At 39.9% G+C, this 22,898-nt stretch overlaps 1 protein-coding gene across 2 annotated transcripts in view; it reads right to left on the reverse strand.

Moving 5' to 3' along the window:
• The window catches only part of LOC121314681, a 38,978-nt gene that overhangs the window by 5,348 nt on the left and 10,732 nt on the right, over positions 1 to 22,898 (reverse strand). For both annotated transcript variants that reach the window (XM_041248183.1, XM_041248182.1), the window contains 7 exons: positions 21,545 to 21,563; positions 20,145 to 20,234; positions 18,550 to 18,612; positions 8,957 to 9,096; positions 6,727 to 6,846; positions 2,315 to 2,366; positions 680 to 956 (listed from right to left, as the gene is read on the reverse strand). In XM_041248183.1, the coding sequence (XP_041104117.1) occupies positions 680 to 956; positions 2,315 to 2,366; positions 6,727 to 6,846; positions 8,957 to 9,096; positions 18,550 to 18,612; positions 20,145 to 20,234; positions 21,545 to 21,563 (761 nt within the window). The remainder of the gene's footprint in view (positions 1 to 679; positions 957 to 2,314; positions 2,367 to 6,726; positions 6,847 to 8,956; positions 9,097 to 18,549; positions 18,613 to 20,144; positions 20,235 to 21,544; positions 21,564 to 22,898) is intronic.

Here is a 22,898-nt window from a genome sequence, read left to right on the forward strand (position 1 = left end):
AATGTAATGACACCAAGGTGTGGCATTAATAAAAACGTCAAAATTTGAGGATAAATAAGTTTTCCAATAATAAAACCAGGAATGACATTGACCTCTTGAGGACAAATAAGCAAATAAATAAATACATAAATACATAAAATGTAAATAAAACAAATAAAAAAGTGAATAAATAAAATAGTAAAAAGACCAATAAATAGAACCACAAATTAACAAACATACATAAATACATAAACACATAAATAAAATATATCACTGTTGGGTCACATTTTAGTTTTATTTTATCTGTGCCAGAATTAAAAACATCGTGCTGTACAAAGTGGAACGTTCCCACAAGGTATGCAAAACATCTCCACTGTCCGCCTTGACTGCCGATGTCAGTGACACAACCAGGCAGTGCTGTGAAACAACGGGGCCCAGAGCTATTCAGGCTCAACCCTGGTAAATATTCCAGGGGCCTTGAAAGGCTAATTATATGTGTGATCCTTTATGAAAATGTTTGGGACTATTTTCTTAAAAACCTTTCCTCAGTGGAAGGGTACTTGATAAATTATTACAAGGTCAAGGTAAATTCATGTTTTAAAGAAAATTGTGAAATAATTTTCTTCTAGAGATAGTGCCCGCTCAATGAAGGCTCTACAGCGTGGTAGATGGGCACTATCGCTTAAATAACATCAATTACCTTCTTACTCCAGCTTCCGGTCTCATCCTCTCCCCTCTAAGAGGGCTGCTTTCACGGACACTTCCACTAGGAAATTCACCAGGGTATCTTCTTCCAGGGCAATCTGGGTATCTTCTCCTTGGAAAAGCATCAGGGTGCATTCCAGGAATATCATCTCGGGGCATACCAGCAGAAAAATCTCCATGGGGAATTCCAGGAGGAAAATCATTGGGGTGCATTCCAGGGGGAAAATCATTGGGGTGCAATCTACCTGGGCCACCATGAGGAAATCTCTCACCTTGAATAAATAGATATTAGAGTATGTGAAACAGCATACAACGTTAAAACTTTAACTGGAACAGAACAAAACCCAGTAGTCATAAACACTCTCAAGGTCCATTTTCCCACAATAGAAGACAGAGAATCATTCCTCTGAGACCAAGAAAACAAAAACACAGCAAACAAATCTGCTTCCGATGCACTGTAAACATTACCTACAGCAAGTATGATATACGAGAGGCTTGCATGACACTGGAATTGGGAAGCTTAATGTTAATTTGTATTCTGTATTTAAAAATAAAATAAAATTAAGAAAATAAGAAAAGGGGACCTGAGTGTTTTCTTGGAGTGTAGATCACCCTGTAACCCTTTAAGGGCCGTTGACTGTGTAAACACGATCACACTGAAGTGTCTTTCTCGGCCCATGAACGGGCCAACATGATAAAAATGTCAATTTGTTGACTTACTGGGCTATCACACTTAACTATACAGGTTGGAATGCATAGCATAGCAGAAAAAAAAGAGGAACTTGTTTAGAAATAAGAAAGAAAACGGAAACACCGTAAATCCAATGTATTTGACTTACTATATTAGAACATGTATTCTTTCATGTGTTTTATATATGTTTTAACAACTTTTATAAATATCAAGAAATGAGTGGATATAAGCAAATACTGTTTCACGAGCTAAATTTATATTAAAAAAAAATATTGTTTTAATTATTACTGACAATAACGGATTGAAGAACTATTGTATTTATAAATATTTATTTTGAGACGCTCGAGTGGTGTCCATTATTTCTTATAAAGGTCCTGAGAATAAACGTTTATTAGGGCACTGCAATTGTACAGTGTTTGCTTTTAATAGTTGGCGTTAGCACTATTTTTTCTGTCGTTCTAGCTGTTTGAAAAATATTGCTTTTTTAATAGGATATCAAGTGTATATATTTACATTTATGTATGGTAGGTAAAATCTTGCGGTCTAAACCATTGTGTTTGTTTTTTAAAAAAAACTTTTTTTTTAAACATTCATAAAATAATAAGACATTCATAAAACAACAGTGGTTATATATAAAAATGCTTAAGGGTTGCTTTGCTTGACCTATACCCCTCTCACATAAGTACAGCACCAGTAATCCACCTCCATTGCATCAACCAAGATAACCACATAGGTGGTTGTAATGCAATCTAAGGCAAGTCACCAGTGTGCTGTAAAATGGCTTTATAGTAGAGTTTCAAATATTTTTGGGGGCCAAAACAAAAAAAAAAAACCTGCCTTGGCAGAATTAGCCAGCATGTCTTACCAGCAATATTTCTCTTCTACATATCATTTCATCTTTTACAGAAATATTTTGCCCTATACCCCATAAAAACCTACCTGATTCAGTGTTTGAATTGTTAAAAGGTGGACCTCGATTTGACATTACCACCTACAACAACAACAAAAAAAAAACACTTCAGTTTTGAGTCGTATTTTTGTATTTTCTGCACCAAGTAACTGCAAAAAGATGATGCTTCTGTAATGAATTAGTAACTAGTAATTGCAGTCTTACATGAAAATAAGTCCAACACAAAGTTCATTCTTACCGGATGTGCACATCCTTTCATTAGAGGTCTCAAATGTACAGTTTTAAAAGAAACACATGCTAGAGTGAAGACGTCCTTTTTTATTATAAACAGGATATCTGACACTACAATTGGTTAAACAATTCTCTGAAAGCCAAGCATCAGACTGTGTTACAATTTCTTGGTCTTTTCACCAGGTGGATGAAATTGGACCCTCCCCTTCCATGGCTTCGATCTTGTCATTAACCAACCAGCTGCTTCCCTTAAGTAATTTGTTTTGGGACACAGACTTCCTGAGAATAAGGCATGGAAACACTGAACTTTTATTAACCACGGCTGTACCAGATATCATGTTTTAAAATGAAAATACAGTAGAAGTATGATTTCAGATTTCAAAACTGCACCTCTGTGACCTAATATACCTAATGAAAGGGCAAAACAGGTAAGACTAATGAAATCATTTTGTTAGCTACCATTACTTGGTTGTTAAAATATTCAGTTATTTTCCAGTCATGAGACTACAAAAACACACCAAGTTACAAATAGGATAAGCAGTGTAGCTGTATAAACAAGACTCTCTTGGCCCCAATATTTTTGTATATACTGGTTATAAAAAGGGAAAACCTTGAATGTTTTTTCATAGAAATAAATAAAAACAATAAAGCCATTCATCACTTTAAATCTGGATAGAACTTCTTCATTTAGTTTAGAACTGTAAAGTCGTTGTTTTTTAAATCTGACAGTTTTATAACGGGTGTCTAATTTCATATTTACGCGACGCTCATTGCAAAACCAGTTTATGATGTAATTAGAAAGTATTTTGGTGATGTCATAACCACACATGGCAGCAGAAATTGGTTTCAAAGAAAATATTTTAACACAAACGTCACTGTCGAAAACACCCACAAAAATGTACACACAGCTATGGGAAAAACATACATACTTCTCTGTCAACGCTAATAAAATCCAGGGCTGTGTTCAAAGGTTTGAAGGTTTGTTCTCTAGCCAGGAATTCAAAGGTAGTTCTAAACCTTCAAATGTCTGTGAGGTGGCATTCATGTACTGTAATGTTTTTTTCTTTTTTTAACTGTTAACAGAAACTGTTTGACAATGTGTGAACACTATAAATCACACATTAAATGTCACTCCCTTGAAAATTCGATCTTTTGATTTGCAGGGTATTAGCAGGGTATATTATGCCAAAGCACTAGGGGTACCTATAGCGGTTGTAGTGCTTCAGTAAAATATGTACTGAATACCTAGTGTACAAAACAGTGTAAGAGAAGTGCTGTGGTAGAATAAATATGAAACACTAACACTAATAATTTTGAAAACTGAGCACCATCCACCCCTCTAGCTTGTGTTATCCAGGAGACAGAATTTTAATTTTTTAATTCGCCATCTCGACAGCAAAGCACTGTATAGCGTAGGCTGTATTGAAAGAAATGTCTCAAACCTTCTGTTGCTTGGGATTTTTTATTTTTTTTGTTAAATGTCCAGACGACCAAAAAAAAGGTTGAATGCAAACTGTGCAAGCGACTGCTGATGTATCATGGAGGCACAACCAATCTCCGGGGTCACTTGACAAGCGTAAGTTCATATTATTATTTTTAGTTTTGTTAGTACAAGTATTAAAGTAGTAAAATGTGCTTGTGACTGATAACCTGCTTGGAACAGTGACTGTTAAATAAAGCTTTTTTTCTTTTTTTTTTTACCAAAGTCAGCTGCAGTTCTTTTAACTGGCAGCAGTAGGGTGCAGCTGCAATGCAAGCTTACTGTACATATCGCAAGCAGCATCAATTACGTGTACATAAACAACATGCATTTTTTTTTTTAATTATAAAAACATCATTATTTTATATATATATTTTTAAACTACATGTGAAGATTTTATTCAATTTATATTGACTACCTGTAAGATAACAGGATTTTCAATCAAATTTAAAACTAGTAGTTACGGTGACTTTACCATTAAATTATAGAAATTATTACCATCAAAGGTTCGAGCCTTCATTCAGTAATGTGTTCCGAACCTTCTAAGGTCAAAATCAGGGTTTGTACACTTAAACAAAGGTATATTTCCAGACCACATTGACACACAGGTCCATCATACAAATAAAAAAACATATTAAAAAAAAAATAGTGTAGAAGTATGCCACTCCGGTTAAGCCAACTAAAAATCCCATCCAAATCAATGCAATCCAAATGATAAAAACTTAGTAACTATCTCAAAAAGTTTAATTAAACTACATTGTGTCAACAGTAAAACTGAACTGATATACATTTCTTCGGTTTCTCGTCTTCAGTGCATTTGTAGTCCTTTTTTTAGCAGGGCTGAACTGTGCTATTTATATGGTCTCCAATATTGTTTATGATTTCCTTTCGCATTAATAATTTTAATATTTACTGCCACTTTTTCCCGCCATAGGCTACCAACTCCCCAAAACACAACAAAGCAGTTGCTTCCCGGCCTTTGATGAGAAAGCAATACCTTAAGTACGGTGGCTAAGAAACACCAAAAGGAAAAACATTATACTGCAGTACAAAATGTACATTAATTTGAGATGTTGTAGTACTTAACAATAAGCTTCCGTACATGTACTTTACACACATGTTCAACTGGACATTGGCACTTTTTGTTTTTAACACTTAAATATGGCTGGTAGTACAGGGGGGGGGGGGGGGGGGGGTCATGTCACTGGCTGTTTGCGTGCGTCGACTGAAGGGGTCCCAGTCGCGGACCAGCTGCCCCGGGAGGTTGGTTGGCCCCTCCGGATAGGCTAAGGTCAGGGCCAGGCCCCCTTGTAAGTCCCTTTATGAAGGTCCAGCTGACTGCCTGACTGCCTCCAAAACAATAAACCTCACTGGTTGATGATGTTCCTCTTTTTTAAGTGTGCTACTGGATTTAAAACTGTTTTTGGCTCCTCTCTCTCTCTCTCTCTCAAGACTAAACCCATCTACCATTTTTACCATTGCCAGCTCGAGCGCTCCTCTTTGAATCTTTAAGACTGGAGTGTTTGCCTGTCCTGTGCTGCTCAATACTCTCTGCGTCCTTTTAGTTAGCGCAGACTGCCGGGTCATTACAATACTAATACTAAAACAAAATATTATACTGGTTCGTAATGTTATATTCTGCATAAAAGAGTTGAACAGTAAACTCGTGCTGATGGAGAGACATTGTAAATACTTTCTGAGGCTTTCTTATTTACAGTATTTCTGTATTAAAATAACCCAAAATCAAACTTTAAATAACTAATGTATATGCTCATGTCAGTGCATTTACTATGAGCTAACTCAGTCAAACTTAGCTAGCTGTAGTATTACTTACGGGCAGTACAAAAGCATAAAGGTTCACATAGAAAAACAACCCAACAAACAAACCAATCTGAATCCATAGAGACACTGCATGCACGTCTCAGTCTAGATTACAGATGCAACGAGAATACTTTTAATAGCAAGACACTGTTCCACAGTTTTCAAGGCTTTTCCAGGTCAATCCAAAAAATAATCAAATTTAAGGCTTTTCAAGTCCTTGAATATTACCAAGTGAAAATCAAGGCTTTAAGGTTTTCCAAGCCCTGTACGAACCCTGTCAAAATTAACCCTTTATTACAACCCTAATAAAATCAAAACATGAGGACAAAGTACAATAATAAACTTTTTCAGTTACAAAGTTAAAACACTGCATTTAAAAAAGAATCACGACAGACACGTACCTTAGGGTGTTCTCAAAGCAGTAACAAGATTACTTTGATCTAACACAAGGCTGTAATAACATGTTATGTTGCATGAACTGACAGTTCAATACTGGTTTATACACAGCTAGTTGTACTTGCCTTTTCTATTTACAAAGTTTGTACAATGGGGCATTGCTAGTAATAAATAAGTATGCTTCAAAGAAACTGCCGCTCCAATAGCCATGCTGGATTTTTTCATTCAAGAAGCCGGCCGATGTAAGAAGTGTGGCATGCCTCTCTTTTCAAAGGGGCCCTCCAAGGGTTTTAGAGGCAAATACCATTCTCTTTCTTTTCAATATAATAAAGGGAGATTCATATAAAGTGAAATTATGAAAACACATATTTCATGTTATTCATTGAAGGTCACTGAAATTGGTGCATATGTTTAAATCCAATACACAAGTACCAACCTTAAACTAGGTGTCCAAATAGTAAATGTCTGAGGACTTATGCTTTCATTCAGAATGTGGGGCTGAACTGTCCTTACCTTCATTACTCCCCTTCCTTCCAACTGCTCAAGAAGCTTTGCCTTTACTACTACTACTTTCTTGTTCAGTTGTCCATCTCCCAAATCATCCTCAGGGATCATACCATCAGGTTTACTTTTCTAAAATAAAGATATAGCACAGTTTTAGAAAGTTAAATAACATTGTATGTATCATGAATAAGCAATTGCAAATGCTACAATAAATCCACCAGAAGTTTCCCTTTTTACCCTATAATAAAGTCCTCCCATGCACAAAAGAGTGGATTGTATATCTAGGGCTTTTGTTTTTATGCATTTCATTTTTCGGTGCTTATTTTCAGCCATTTGAGTTATGTTTTTTTTTTTTTTGCTTTCATTTTTTACATACTGTATGAAATTATTGTTTTCGGTTACTTTCCAAAATGCCTGGGCATTTTTTTCTGTCAAAATATGTATAGCAGTAACTCGACAGTACTTGCACACTTAAGTTGGACCTACTTTCCTTTGCTGTCTTCCACAACAAAATCCTTATGGTCACGGGCATATTCTTCTGGAGTTTTTGTGTGTAGGCATTTTTTATTTTTTTTTTTACATTCCACCACAATTTACAATCCTTGTTTTAAATCCTCAGTATCTTAACTGTAAAAGCCTGGTTACTCTGGCAACTTTTGTCGACGGCAACAAGAACACATCTGTTGCCTGCATGTTGCGTTACAGTTTACGGTGGTCACATGAGAGAGAAGCCTGCAGTTGACAAGCTGGTAACACACAGGCAACAACGTAATGCAACCCAATCATAATGCACATTTTGCCATGAAGGAAGACTACAATATAAAAATGTAACAATTAAGTTACATTAACAAACCCGTAGTTCCTTCTTAAATAAAAAAAGTATACATTAGTAGAATTATTTAGCTAGTAGGTCTACATATTTAACATGCCAAACATAATAAATATATAGTTATTCATAAACAGAGTTTTCAATACTGTACTTTCAATTCTAGGCTTTTGAGAGCAAGAAGGCAGACCTGGGATGTTTTATAACAAATTTCACTTTGTTTACTGTTAAAATGAAAGATGTTATGATTGGGGGTTAATGTAGGAATGACAGGCATACTGCATACATGACAAATTAATGTAAATGGGGTTGTGGAACTAGCCGTATCATCATGTGACACTACTATCAAATTTGACTGGCTGGTACTGAAAATACCCTGTGTTGCCAGAGTGGTCACATGAGGCGACAAGCCGGCAACATCTGTCGCCTGTGTGACCAGGCCTTACTTAATACAGCTTTAAATCCCACGAACAAGCCTCCATTGCTAATTGTAATCTTATTTATTTATTTATTTTATTTTATTTAGTCATCGCCAATTTTTACCCTGGTTGTCTCCCCAATTTAGTATGCCCAATTATTATCTGTATCCTCGGCTCACCGCTCGCAACCCACCTGCTGACTCAGGAAGTGGCGGCTGGAGCACGCGTCCTCCGAAACGTACTCTTGCCAATGCGTAATTTTTTGTATTGCAGATCTACAGCGATGCCACCAGACCTATAGCACTGGAGGACAACACAGATCTGCTGAACCACGGGCGCCCTATCGGCCACAGGGGATGCTGATGCGCGGTGAGCCGTGGATTCCTCCGCCGAGCTAAGCCCTCCCTACCCGTGCAGCGTTCGGGCAATTGTGCGCCACCCCCTAGGAACTCCTGGTCACGGTCGGCTGTGACATAGCCTGGATTCAAACTTGCAAATTCCAGGCTATAGGGCACATCCTGCACTCCACGCGGAGCACCTTCACTGGATGCACCACTCGGGAGCCCCTGTAATCTCGTTTTAAATCTCGCGAGCGAAGTCTCCAATAGAAATGTAGGAATTTGCTGACACTCAGTAGTTCGGGTGGATTTGAAGTATTCAGAACGAATCAATGATAGATACAAGTCAGGTAGTTTGTTATGTTTTTATTTTTAAATGGGAAAGGGGTGAAGTCAACGTGAATTGAGTAACCACTTCCACTGTTTTTCTGTGTTTATTGGCTATACACCGATTTTATTTTTTTTGTGCTTGACTTTCAAAGAGGAAAGCAAGCAATTGACACATTTTCTTTGACAAATCCAGTTCTTACAATCCCACAGTTCTCTATTGAAATGGAAAATGTATCAATTAGAAGATCAGAGTGCATCAGGGTTGCTTTGCTTTCCCTACATCAATCTACTCTTCCAGTAAATCTTTTTGCTTCATTATTACTAACCAGATATTTGCTGCAATGTTTCACTCCAACGATGTGGTCAACAAAGATGTTCATGCTTCCTTTGACTTTACACAGCCTGCAGAAGTAATGTGGGGGGAACTCATTATTGGGGTTACGGAACTCAAGCACATGCTGCAGACCTGCAGAGAGAGAGAGAGGAGAGAGAGAGAGAGAGAGAGAGACTCAAACACAAACACAACAAACTTTTTAAAAACCCAACAAGGAAAATAGAACAGAATACAACAAAATCATCAATGCATCAAATGAAAGAGAGTCACGCTTTTCAATGACAGTAGATTGTAAAACTATGGGATTGGAGAACATGAACACACAGAAGAAGAGGTTGCTATGTCTAAAATAACTTTTCCCTGGATCCCCTTAGGGTGTATTTGATTTTATTTCCCAATTTCAGTAAATATAAAAGATCCCTAACCAAATGTACGTGAGAGGGCGGGGCAGCTTGTTTCCAGACCATCAAAATCAACAAGGTAGAAAAGGCCATGGTGTCAGATTGTAACTTTGTTAAAAAATATCACTGGGCACAACACCAAAGAGAGATGTGTGGTCATTGATTGATAGGTACTTTAAGAACTTTAGAGAGAACAGAACAGAGCCAGCCTGGGACAGGTCCAGTACATATGTATGAGTGAGGCAGGTTCTTGTTTGCACCTGTCACAAAAGTGGCGGTCTTATTTTGTGCAAAGTCACAAATTTGAAGGTACATAAGAAATGAGTTTGCGGTAGATCAAATGTTTAAGAGACTTGTTCAAATGAAGCAAAGGTACCTTCAATATATAGGTCTTTGAGACAACAAATAACATTTCGATATCAAAAGTTGAAAGGTCTTATCTTCAAGATAGGGTGGCAATATGCGATTGGCGCCTAGCGATAGCACCGAAGTGCCTACGGAATCCAGGTTTGAAGACTAGTGGGATGGTGCTGTACGGAGACGGAGAAAGAGAAAGGGAGGAACACAGTAAAGCAGATATAGAGGATGCTTTGCAAGAGGCTTCTTCTACACTGAACAAAAATATAAACGCAACATGTAAAGTGTTGGTCCCTTGTTTCATGAGCTGAAATAAAAAAGATCCCAGAAATTTTCCATATGCACAAAAAGCTTATTTCTCTCAAATTTTGTGCACAAATTTGTTTACATCCCTGTTACTGAGCATTTCTCCTTCGCCAAGATAATCCATCCACTTGACAGGTGTGGCATATCAAGAAGCTAATTAAAAAGCATGATCATTGCACAGGTGTATCTTGTGCTGGGGACAATAAAAGGCCACTCTAAAATGTGCAGTTTTGTCACACAACACAATGCCACAGATGTCTCAAGTTTTGAGGGAGCGTGCAATTGGCATGCTGACTGCAGGAATGTCCACCAGAGCTGTTGCCAGAGAATTGAATGTTCATTTCTCTACCATAAGCCGCCTCAAACATCGTTTTAGAGAATTTGGCAGTACGTCCAACTGGCCTCACAACCGCAAACCATGTGTAACCACGCCAGCCCAGGACCTCCACATCCAGCTTCTTCACCTGCGGGATCGTCTGAGACCAGCCACTCTGACAGCTGATGAAACTGTGGGTTTGAACAACCGAAGAATTTCTGCAAAAACGGTCAGAAACAGCCTCAGGGAAGCTCATCTGCGTGCTCATCGTCCTCACCAGGGTCATGACCTGACTGCAGTTTGGCGTTGTAACTGTCGGCTGTCGGCAACGACTTCAGTGGGCAAATGCTCACCTTCAATGACCACTGGCACGCTGGAGAAGTGTGTTCTTCGCAGATGAATCCCGGTTTCAATTGTAATGGGCACATGGCAGACAGAGTGTATGGTGTCGTGTGGGCGAGCGGTTTGCTGATGTCAACGTTGTGACCAGAGTGCCCCATGGAGGCGGTGGGGTTATGGTATGGGCAGGCATAAGCTACAAGATCCTGAGACCCATCACCCCATGTTTCAGCATGATAATGCACAGCCCCATGTCGCAAGGATCTGTTCACAATTCCTGGAAGCTGAAAATTTCCCAGTTCTTCCATGGCCTGCATAATCACCAGACATGTCACCCATTGAACATGTTCGGGATTCTCTGGATCGACGAGTATGACAGGGTGTTCCAGTTCCTGCCAATATCCAGCAACTTCGCGCAGCCATTGAAGAGGAGTGGGTCAACATTCCACAGGCCACAATCAGCAGCCTGATCAACTCTATGCAAAGGAGATGTGTCGCGCTGCATGAGGCAAATGGTGGTCACACCAGATACTGACTGGTTTTCTGATCCACGCCCCTACTTTTTTTTTTTTTTTTTTTTTTGACCAACAAAGGTATCTGTATTCCCAATCATGTGAAATCTACACATTAGGGCCTAATGAATTTATTTCAATTGACTGATTTCCTTATATGAACTATAACTCAGTAAAATCTTTGAAATTGTTGCATGTTGCGTTTATATTTTTGTTCAGTGTAAATATAACCACTCTGGGTGTTCATGCATGATTTTATTTTTAAAGCACATATTGTACACTAACTGGCCAAAGAATTACAGAATGTGTCCAATACGGGGTTGGACCACCTCTGGCCTTGATGATGGCAACAATCTGACACGGTATAATTTCCAAAAGATGATGTTGCAAAGTGGTATGCAGTGTGCATGGTTTTAGTGCTGGCTTATAGTGACAGCTCTGGATCGTGTTAGTTGTCTAATACTAACAAACAAGTAGATTGTTACACGACAAAACACAGTAATTCTACACTCGCCTTTCAGTGTTCGCTCTTAACCATTACAAAGGATGAAATTACCTAGCCACGTCCCCTTTTGTACCTTCAGTCACGTTTCTCCTCCAATCTGTGGTTGCCACAAGTCTTTCCCTCTGAAGCAATGACTAAATATACTGTAGCTGTGCCCTTTCTAGATGGACAACTTCCACCTAACCCTGGGAATTAATTGTCAGAGCACTCTGTTACCTTTACACTGCGTCATCCCGATATTTGTCACTATCAATCCAGGAGAATGGATCTTAGTTGTGTCAAGGAGAATAGAAGATACGAATAGCCCATGATGCAACATTTAAATACAGATTAGACCCTCCATTGGGTTGGTATCCAGAGACTCTTCAAAACAGGATTCATCACACCACATAACCTTTATCAACTGGTCATGGCATCAAGGCAGGTGGCGGTAGATTACGTAGAGTCAAATGACCTGTAATGTCCATAAGATAATACTTCTTCCAACAGGTACTAGAATCTAATTGATAGTATAGACAACCAACGCCATAGCATCACGAAGTACGACTCTACAGGACTAGGTAAAACGTGCTTCCTGGTGCATAATACAGTGATCGTGGTCCTGTCCAGTGCTAAATGTTTCCATCATTTGAGCGACTGCTTGAGAACAATTTGTAGATTTTATTTTTCACTTTGACATTATGGACTTTTTTTGTGTTGATCAGTGGCAAAAACTCCTAATTAAATCCATTTTGATTCCATGTTGTAATACAATAAAATGTGGAAAAGTCCAAGGGAGGTGAATACTTTTGAGAGCCACTGTAGGTAATCTTATTTTTACTATTTATCCTGCCTCCATTGAGATGCGACAATCGTACCTGACAGTGTGTTCCGGGCTTTACTGAAGGCAGAGCTCCATCACGAAACAAGCACATTGCGAATGTATTCCCATAGTTATAAAAAAATGATCCTGTCCATAACACTTTTTTCTGCTATAAATATGTGAAATATCTGTCTTGCTAGCCATTGTTCCTATGGCCTTTACACAGACATCACGGAGTGGGTTGCGGATTCCGGTCAGGTCCTTTAGTAACGAGTCCGGGTCGGAAGCGGGGTCGTAAAAATCGGACCCGCGCAGGACTAATTCACGCTACAGCGTTTATTCGCTGCGCTTTTTCGGCCAACGTTTCACTGCTATTTTTGGATTCAGATTTGCACGTCAAATATCACAGGCAAGATGGGGGAATGTCTGATTATAGCAGGGCAGAATATCTTATTCTTTATGATAAGCAGCACAAGAAGTATCTTGGTAAAGAATACAAACAGAAATGATGGGAAAATATGAGGAAATTGGAAAGTAAGCACTATTGGTATGTTCGAATAAACACACTAGTTTAATGTCTGGGTATAGCTTTTAGAAAGGGCATGCAATGAGATACCGCAACCCATTATGGGTAAAACACTGTGCTGTCTGACGTCACATCTGTACTGACAGTACCATTTACCTGCGTTTAATGTATTGGTTATTGTTTCTTCAGAGCAATAACCATGCAGCAGCTCGCACCCAATCCATATTGCCTTCAGATTATATCCAAATTTAGCAGGACAGGGGGTGATCACTGCGTTTCTCGTCCAAAAATCGCGATTATGCTAAAGTATGAAAGGTAGTATTCAATTCCGTAGGTTCGATTTTTTGTCTTCGGCACTAAAATGTTTTCATTCTATTTGACACGTTTAATAGGTCTACTCACACATTATAAATTGTTCTGGTCTCTAACGTAACACAGATGAGACTTGAAAACATGTTACAGACACCCATGCTAAATCGGGAAAGTTCTGCCTTTCCTACATTTGTTATGTAGACACATTGGGAAACAAAGTTACAATTTTCAAGGCAGTGCACTGCTGCTTGGCATCTGGTAGCAACTGTTACTTATTAATATAGGGCTGGGAGATTTTTACATTTATTTATGTTCTCTCTGCCTGTCTTTAAAGCTGTAATTAGCATCGTTTAGCCATGGGCTGGATTAAAACTAGCTCAAATGTTTTGTAGCTCTACATTCCTTAATGAAAACTGGTGGCTTTCCTCTCACTGTGAGGAGGATGTAGTCACTACATTACACACCGCTGATTTCGTAAAAAACAGATATATATATGGAAAAAACACACGGCTTGTTAAATTTAACAAATATGTAAAATTAACAAAGAAATGACTTGCAGTATTAATTATCTTATGTGTTTGCTTTAAAAGGGGCGCTATTTAAATTGCAATCCAGGGATACAGAACAATAAACCTGTTGGCAATTGATACACAGTGGCTCTCAAAAGTATTCACCCCCCTTGGACTTTTCCACATTTTATTGTGTTACAACATGGAATCAAAATGGATTTAATTAGGAGTTTTTGCCACTGATCAAGTCCATAATGTCAAAGTGAAAAATAAACTATACAAATTGTTCTAAATTAATTACAAAAACAAAACAGAAAATAATTGATTGCATAAGTATTCAACCCCTTGAGCCAATATTTGGTAGAGGCACCTTTGGTAGCATCCATTTCGCCCTCTGTCTTCATGAGCTTTCCAGGCCCTGATGCAGAGACGCATCCCCATAGAATGATGCTGCCACCACCATGCTTCACAGTAGGGATGGTGTTCTCAGGATGATGTGCGGTGTTAGGCTTGCGCCAAACATAGCGGTTAGCGTTGAGGCCAAAAAGCTCTATTTTGGTCTCATCAGACCATAGAATCTTCTTCCACTTGGTCTCAGAGTCTCCCACATGCCTTCTGGCAAACTCTAGCTGAGATCTGATGTGAGTTTTTTTCAACGATGGCTTTCTTTTTACCACTCTCCCATAAAGGCCAGTTTTGTGAACCACCCGGGCTATTGTTGCCATATGCACAATGTCTCCCAGCTCGGAAGACTGTAACTCCTTTAGAGTTGCCATAGGCCTCTTGGTGGCCTCCCTGACAAGTGCCCTTCTTGCCCGGATAATCAGTTTTTGAGGACGGCCTGTTCTAGCCAGATTCACAGTTGTGCCATATTCTCTCCATTTCTTAATAATGGTCTTTACTGTGCTCCGGGGGATATTCAATGCCTTGGAAATGTTCTTATATCCTACCCCTGATTGGTCCTTTTGAAGAACTTTATTCCGGGTTTGCTTTGAATGTTCCTTTGTCTTCATGACGTAGTTTTTGTTAGGAAATGTACTAACCAACTGTGGGACCTCTAAGAGACAGGTGTATTTAACCTGAAATCATGTGAAACACCTTAATTGCACACAGGTGGACTCCATTCAACTAATTATGTGACTTCTAAAGACAATTGGTTGCACCAGAGCTTATTTAGGTGTGTCATATCAAAGGGGGTGAATACTAATGCAATCAATTATTTTCTGTTTTACATTTGTTATTAATTTAGAACAATTGTGTAGATTTTATTTTTCACTTTGACATTATGGACTTCTAATTAAATCCATTTTGATTCCATGTTGTAACACTATAAAATGTGGAAAAGTTATCTGTTGCTGTTATCTGTGTAATTCTTTAGTGAAAGAAAAATTGAAGTGAATATCATTGTAAACTGATTTGTTTAGATTTTGTTTTTATTTGAATTGTTTTATCTTCATAGTTTCAGCCACTCCTTCCTTTATAAACATCTTGCATCCCTCGCTGCCTTCCTTTTACAGTACTGTGCAAAAGTTTTAGGCAGGTGTGAAAAAATGCTGTAAAGTAAGAACGCTTTCAAAAATAGACATGTTAATAGTTTATATTTATCAATTAACTAAATGCAAAGTGAGTGAACAGAAGAAAAATGTACATCAAATCAATATTTGGTGTGACCACCCTTTGCCTTCAAAACAGCATCAATTCTTCTAGGTACACTTGCACACAGTTTTTGAAGGAACTCGGCAGGTAGGTTGGCCCAAACATCTTGGAGAACTAACTACAGTTCTTCTGTGGATTTAGGCAGCCTCAGTTGCTTCTCTCTCTTCATGTAATCCCAGACAGACTCGATGATGTTGAGATCAGGGCTCTGTGGGGGCCATATCATCACTTCCAGGACTCCTTGTTCTTCTTTACGTTGACGATAGTTCTTAATGACTTTCGCTGTATGTTTGGGGTCGTTGTCATGCTGCAGAATAAATCTGGGGCCAATCAGATGCCTCCCTGATGGTACTGCATGATGGATAAGTATCTGCCTGTACTTCTCAGCATTGAGGAGACCATTAATTCTGACCAAATCCCCAACTCCATTTGCAGAAATGCAGCCCCAAACTTGCAAGGAACCTCCACCATGTTTCACTGTTGCTTGCAGACACTCATTCATGTACCACTCTCCAGCCCTTCGGCGAGTCAAATTTTGACTCATCAGTCCAGAGCACCTGCTGCCATTTATCTGCACCCCAATTCGTGTGTTTTCGTGCATAGTTGAGTCGCTTGGCCTTGTTTCCACGTCGGAGGTATGGCTTTTTGGCCGCAAGTCTTCCATGAAGGCCACTTCTGACCAGACTTCTCCGGACAGTAGATGGGTGTACCATCGTCCCACTGTTTTCTGCCAATTCTGAGCTTATGGCATTGCTGGATATCTTCCGATTGCGAAGGGAAGTAAGCATGATGTGTCTTTCACCTGCTGCAGTAAGTTTCCTTGGCTGACCACTGCGTCTACGGTCCTCAACGTTGCCCGTTTCTTTGTGCTTCTTCAAAAGAACTTGGACAGCACATCTGGAAACCGCTGTCTGCCTTGAAATTTCTGCCTGGGAGAGACCTTGCTGATGCAGTATAACTACCTTGTGTCTTGTTGCTGTGCTCAGTCTTGCCATGGTGTGTGACTTTTGACAGTAAACTGTCTTCAGCAACCTCACCTTGTTAGCTGAGTTTGGCTGTCCCTCACCCAGTTTTATTCCTCCTACACAGCTGTTTCTGTTTCAGTTAATGATTGTGTTTCAACCTACATATTGAATTGATGATCATTAGCACCTGTCTGGTAAATTGTTTAATCATACACCTGACTATATGCCTACAAAATCCCTGACTTTGTGCAAAGGTACCAAGAAAAATTGATGCTGTTTTGAAGTCAAGGGGTGGTCACACCAAATATGGATTTGATGTAGATTTTTCTTCTGTTCACTCACTTTGCATTTAGTTAATTGATAAATATAATCTATTAACATGTCTATTTTTGAAAGCATTCTTACTTTACAGCATTTTTTCACACCTGCCTAAAACTTTTGCACTGTATATACGTCTTGCATTTCTGCTTTGGCATAATATACCCTGCTCCAATGCACGGTAGCTGCGCCATATAGTTTCTACATAGAACAATTTGTAGTGGATTTTAATACAACTTTTGTTTAAGTAATATACATTAAACAAATCTAAACATTGAATTGTGCATGTGAGTGACATTTAATATGTGATTTATAGTATTCACACATTGTCAAACTGTTTCTGTTAAGAGAAAAAATTAAATAAAAACATACAGTGCGTGAATGCCGCCTGATGAACCTTCAAAGGTTTAGATTACCTTTGAATTCCAGGCTAGTGAACAAACCTTTGAATAGAGCCCTAGCATACGGCCTTTTTACCAATCTAGGTAACCTCTCGACGTGGATGTGCGGATGCTGGACCCTCCGGACATGCAGCTGGCTTTCACCATGCTGCTCAGGCAGTTGTCCTTCTGAGTCTGGAGCTGGTGGAAGCTCTTCCCCCTCTGGCACGGGAGATGGCAGTGACTTCTCTCCCTCTGGCTCTCGGGAAGACAGTAGCTCCCCCCCCCCTTTTGGCTCTGGAGATGGTGGCCGCTCTCCAACCCCACCTTGGCACTGGAGACGGTAATGGCTCCTCCCCTTTGGCACTGGTGCTGGCAGCGGCCCCTCCCCTTCTGGCTTTGGAGATGGCACCGGCTCCTTTACTCGCCTCCAGAAACGGCTGCTCCTCCCCTTCCGTTTTTGGGCAGCTCCTTCATGTCGGAGGAGGCAACATACCACTGTGTGCCCAAACTCCCTGAACACAAGGCACCAACCTTGGTCCTCCAGTCAGTCGAGGAGGCCGTCTAATCCGCCATCCCACAGAGCTTGGGATGCAGAGCGGCCCATCTCCTTGGCAGGCAGCAGCTGTTGGGCCATCAGGTAAAGCCATTCATCCGCAGACTACACCGCGTCTTTCGTAAGGGCACTCTTCTCTCAGGTGCCGAAACCCTACGAGTTTTGCACCACGGAGCCCCTTCAGCTCAGAGTCCCTAGGGGGCACTTTCCCACTCTGACACCAGTGTGAAAGGATATCGTCAGAAATTAGTCAGGAAGCTGCAGTGAAAGCACTGTTGCGCATGTTTATTAACAAAACACACCAAACGACAGGAATAAATAGACAATGTACAATGACCAAAATCAAGAGTTAAACAAAACACAAGTCATACAACAAAAACAATAGTCACCTTTAGGCTGGTAAGTGGCCTTCACTAAAGGTGGTTCTTCTCTCCAAACTCATCCAGCAAACAAAGCTTCTCGCTCCTTTTACATAGGTTGTGGCTGGGGCCTGATTGACAAATTATTCAAATCAAGGCTCCAGCCACTTTTTCCACGTGGATTATGCCATGGATGGAATTAACCCCATCCATGCAAAACTTAAATAAAAAATGCACAATATTTCCACCTGTTGGGCTTCCTCCCTTCCACACCATGTTATTCACCACTGCCGCTGCTGTTAAAATACACCCAATTGGCCACATGGAGCACCATAAGACCCGGCTTAGACTGAATATCATTTCCACAGAGCAGCTGCAAGTAAGAGGCAATTCTGTATTTTTTTGCATGTCGTGCTGTACAGAACTCCCCCCTTTCTTTAATCTTCAAGTTAACAGTGCCACTTACCAATAACAGGGGCGTGCGGATGACAATTTTGAAGATACTGCTCCAGGGTTTTTGAATTTTGCACTGAAAATACACATACAAAAAACTCAGTGATGTCATCTACTTTCACACAGACAGCAGCTACCTCTAAGTATATACAGTACCAGCAATGACAGGAGTCATAAGACCCAAAGATTATTGCCAAACCTGGTCTGACCCGAATGCATTGTGCCACATTTCCATCTGCACCATGAAACTAAAGCCAATTCCATCTGTAGTCTACAATATAACATCAGACATTACACAACAGTTAAAGATAATTGCTATTTTTTTTATAATTCATTAACTTCCAATATGTCCCTGATAGCATCAATATTTTCAACAGCCCTGCCACTGGCATTTCTTTACATGGGACGCTCACTTACGTGAATTCCATCATTAGCTGAAGAGATGGTGTCATGCCAGCCTCGCAATCCTAAGTAGGGCTGAAAAGAATTCCAACTACAATAGGTTCTGTCTCAGTTGCAGATGGAAATATGGCATTAATTTCACCTTTGTGTTGGGTATTCTAACCTGATTATTTACATCCTACCACTTAAAAACAAATTTCTCTAGTAGTAAGCCCTGTTCACACTTGTATAGGAACAATAACACTTTCTACCCAAACTCACTTTTCAACTCCAGATAATATTGCGATATACCTGTCCACATTTCAGCTGGTTTATACGGATACACTTAAAGATATTCTGTATTACACACTCCACTGATTCTCTATTGGACCTCTGGCACACTGCGCGCAAAGGGTTGTAGGATATAGAGTTCTGGAGAAGAGCTGCTTTGAGCTTATTTTAAATCAATGTTTAAAAATATAAAAAAAACAGGTGACATCTATTTTAGTATTGCCCAGGGTGTCTTGACAAAAAATATAACCCGTGGTAATGTTGACATACTGTAATCTATATGAAAAATACTTCTCTGAACGCAGTACTAGAGATGGCGCATGCACAGAAAACAGAGACGAGCGTTTCACACAGTACTAATAGACAGAAGCAATTACAAAACTTAGATTTATTGGTATTAGCCGTCAGTTTGTATATGTTTTTACTACTGTAACTTATCTGTCAATATAAAAAACAAATTAATTAAACCCGCATGACTGAAATAAAGGCGGAGTTGAGAATCTTGGCAAATACAGAATATTCTTGGTGTAAGTGTGCATATGCTCATATATTCCGTTGTCTTATCTATCCATCTGTCCACACTGATCTGTTCAGTCATATCACAACTGTATCGGTATGAAACAGACACCGGTCTGGGTTTCGTATTGATAGTTATATCGGTATGACGCCAGTAACAACTCCAGTATGAACAGGCGTTGTGATACTGTTCTGCAATGATACCGGTATAAAAATGCAAGTGTGAACAGGGCATTAGTTAGCTTCTGTTTCAAGACGACACATGGCCAGACAATCAAGATATGCCACTAACACACAGGGCTCATTAGGGCAAACAATCTGTTCACAGTCGCCATGTGTCTTAGAACAGAAGTCAAAATACTATTGAAGCTGGCAGACAAATGATGGCTACAGCTTCATTAACAAGACTTATGTACTTACAAGGGGGGTGGGGGGATTCACCAGCCTTCTGCCTCAGGAAGCCTAGGCTAGAATCTGGAGGATAGGAGTTTGCTGGATACAACCTAGTCTCTTGTGGATACAAAACAAAAAACACCACAAAATGTGACACAATTGTCAGTCTCTGTGCGAGACAGGTGGTGTTCAAGTAAGTATTGAGGTACTCTTGCTTGCAGAGCTGTGAAGGGAAGCTTATACAGCATCTGACCAACTATCCTGCAAAATTTACAGAAAACGCAAAGTCTAAGACTTAAAATGATTGTGGCTAACAAAATAATTCCATACATTTTCCATGCCATGCAGGTCTCAAACATATAATTAAGAGATCTCTGTCTGCAGGCCTTGCTTTCAGATAGTATTGCAAATTTAGTCATTGCAGCTAGGGAGAGAAATAGTTCCCACCGCTTCAGCCCTTCTCTCCAGTCAAAAACAACCAGCTGCTTCTCCTAATGACTAACATACATTGCAGCTATCAAGATTTTTTTATTTTTATTTTTATTTTTTAATTTAGAGGGACCAATTATTATTTTTATTTATCCCCCCCCCCCCCCCCATCCCTCCAATTTGGAATGTCCCAAATATTTTTTTCTCCTCACAGACGTTCTGAGGGAATGTGAGCGTCCTCCGATCTCACAAGCCTAAAGCCAGAATCGCTTTTACGGCGAGCAATTCAGAGCAGAGGTGGGTGGGCTACCAATCCCAGAAAACAGAGATCAGCCCTGCTTTTTACCTACTCTGAAAATGTGCTCTGTGTCTGGTCAGTAGGGTTCGCTGTTGCGTGATGAAGCAATCCCTACTGGTTTCCTATCCCCCAACTTGGGAGTGTCGGAGCCAATGTGATGCCCCCTTTGGGTTCCCCAACAATGTTCGGCCTCTTTGCACAGCCCAGATGCAAAATGACGCCTTCCAAGCTGTGTGACTCATCCTGCCTCCCAGCGGCAGTGCTTTAACTGGATGAGCCACTCGGGGACCTCAAGATTTCTTGCCCCCAAAGACACTACTGCAATAGCAGACTTTTTGGGAGGCAAGGTAAGAAAACTGAAAAATGAAATACAAGACTGCACATCTGAAACCTATATAGTGAATGAAAGTGCAGGACAGGTAAGATTTAGGATATTATTTTCTTACAATAATTTTATGGCAACATGCACTGAACCATCTATACATTCTGTGTGCTCCACAGACATGGTTCAGTATGTGTGCCACACAGGAAAGCATCCCTTTACCTCCAAACAACTTACTAAAGTAGGACTGCTCTCCATGCTTTGTACCACAACAGGATTATTTGATTCAGCAACAACCTACTGTCCTTATAGGCTATAACCTGGACTCAATATTGTGTTATTAAGTATGTTTTTCACTATTACACGTTATGTACTTACCCTTCCCGGTTTTCAATCTCTGCAAATGGATGTTGTCCGGAAAAATAAGCAAAATAACTAAAATTAGTGAGTCACAAAAACCATATTCAGTATCACCTTGTGTGAAAGACTGCCTACCAGAGTACAACCTGCACTAGGAGCCCCAGTGACAGCACAACGCCAAGCCCTGTTAACACACAGGACAGATGTAGTTGCCACGCACCTTTTTTAATTTTATTTACAATGCCCAATTATTTTACCCCCTGATTTTCACCCAATTGAATATGTCCAATTAAGATTCCTCACCGCAACAATTCCCCTATACACCCAAGAGCTTGATAGAAGAGGTCAGCATGCTACAGGCCCCTGGAGGGACAAAGGCCAGACCTACAAGTGTCCAGTTGAGCTCACCAGGCACACCTGGCCAGTAGGGTCCCCTGTAGCATGAAGAGGAGAAACCGTTCCCATTTGGTTTGCCTCTCTAACCCACAACAGCCAATGCAACGCTCCATGTAGAATCCTCAGCAAAGACTGGAAACTGCACACAGCCAGGATGCAAACCTGTGCTCTCCTGACTAAGATTCACCATGGAGCTGTGCCGACCCGACCCAATCTAGCTCCAGGGTACCGCATATGGCATGAGTGACATTAAATTCTGGCGCCAGTAGACAGGTTTCATTTATTGTTATTATTTATTTACTTTATTCGTTAGCAACCATAGATGATGACAGTTTATCATTGGGTCTGGACTAATCACATGAACCTCTACACTCATCCACATACACAGGAGAAAAGGTTTGTATAGTGTTAGAAGGTGTAAGGGGGGCTTTATTAGGGTGGAATTTAATAATTGAGCACCAGTAGGCTCTTAGTTTTTTCGTGTGACGCCACAATCAGGCAGTGAAGTTCAATCTCTCCTTTATCCAATGATATGTGTAAACAAGCTGTACTGCAAAGTATGGTGGCCCAGGAAGTCAAAGAAACTAAGTGTGTTTTTTATAGTGTTTACATGATAACGGTCCTTAAAAGGTTAATGGCATCATCAGAGACAACAACAATAGTTTATGAATGTTTAAGTAGGGGTCCAGGTTATTAACTTTTTAACCAATCATCGCACAGTCTCTGTTTATTTGAATTTTTTTAATTTGAAAGGTTTTTTTTTTGTCTTTTTTTTGGTTGACTCGTAGTAAGGAGATTTAAATGACCACATTTATTTCGTTTTCTCTATATCTAGCTACAGTAATTTTGTGGAAAAAAACCCACCGGTACCCAACAAGAGTTTACAAGCAGCCAGTAGACCCTTAAACTACAGTACTGCCAATAAAGACAGCAGAAAACGAAGCTACCCTGGCTACTACACGGCTTGACTTTACTG

This window comes from Polyodon spathula, chromosome 4 (assembly GCF_017654505.1).
Source record: "Polyodon spathula isolate WHYD16114869_AA chromosome 4, ASM1765450v1, whole genome shotgun sequence".
NCBI classification, from domain to species: domain Eukaryota; kingdom Metazoa; phylum Chordata; class Actinopteri; order Acipenseriformes; family Polyodontidae; genus Polyodon; species Polyodon spathula.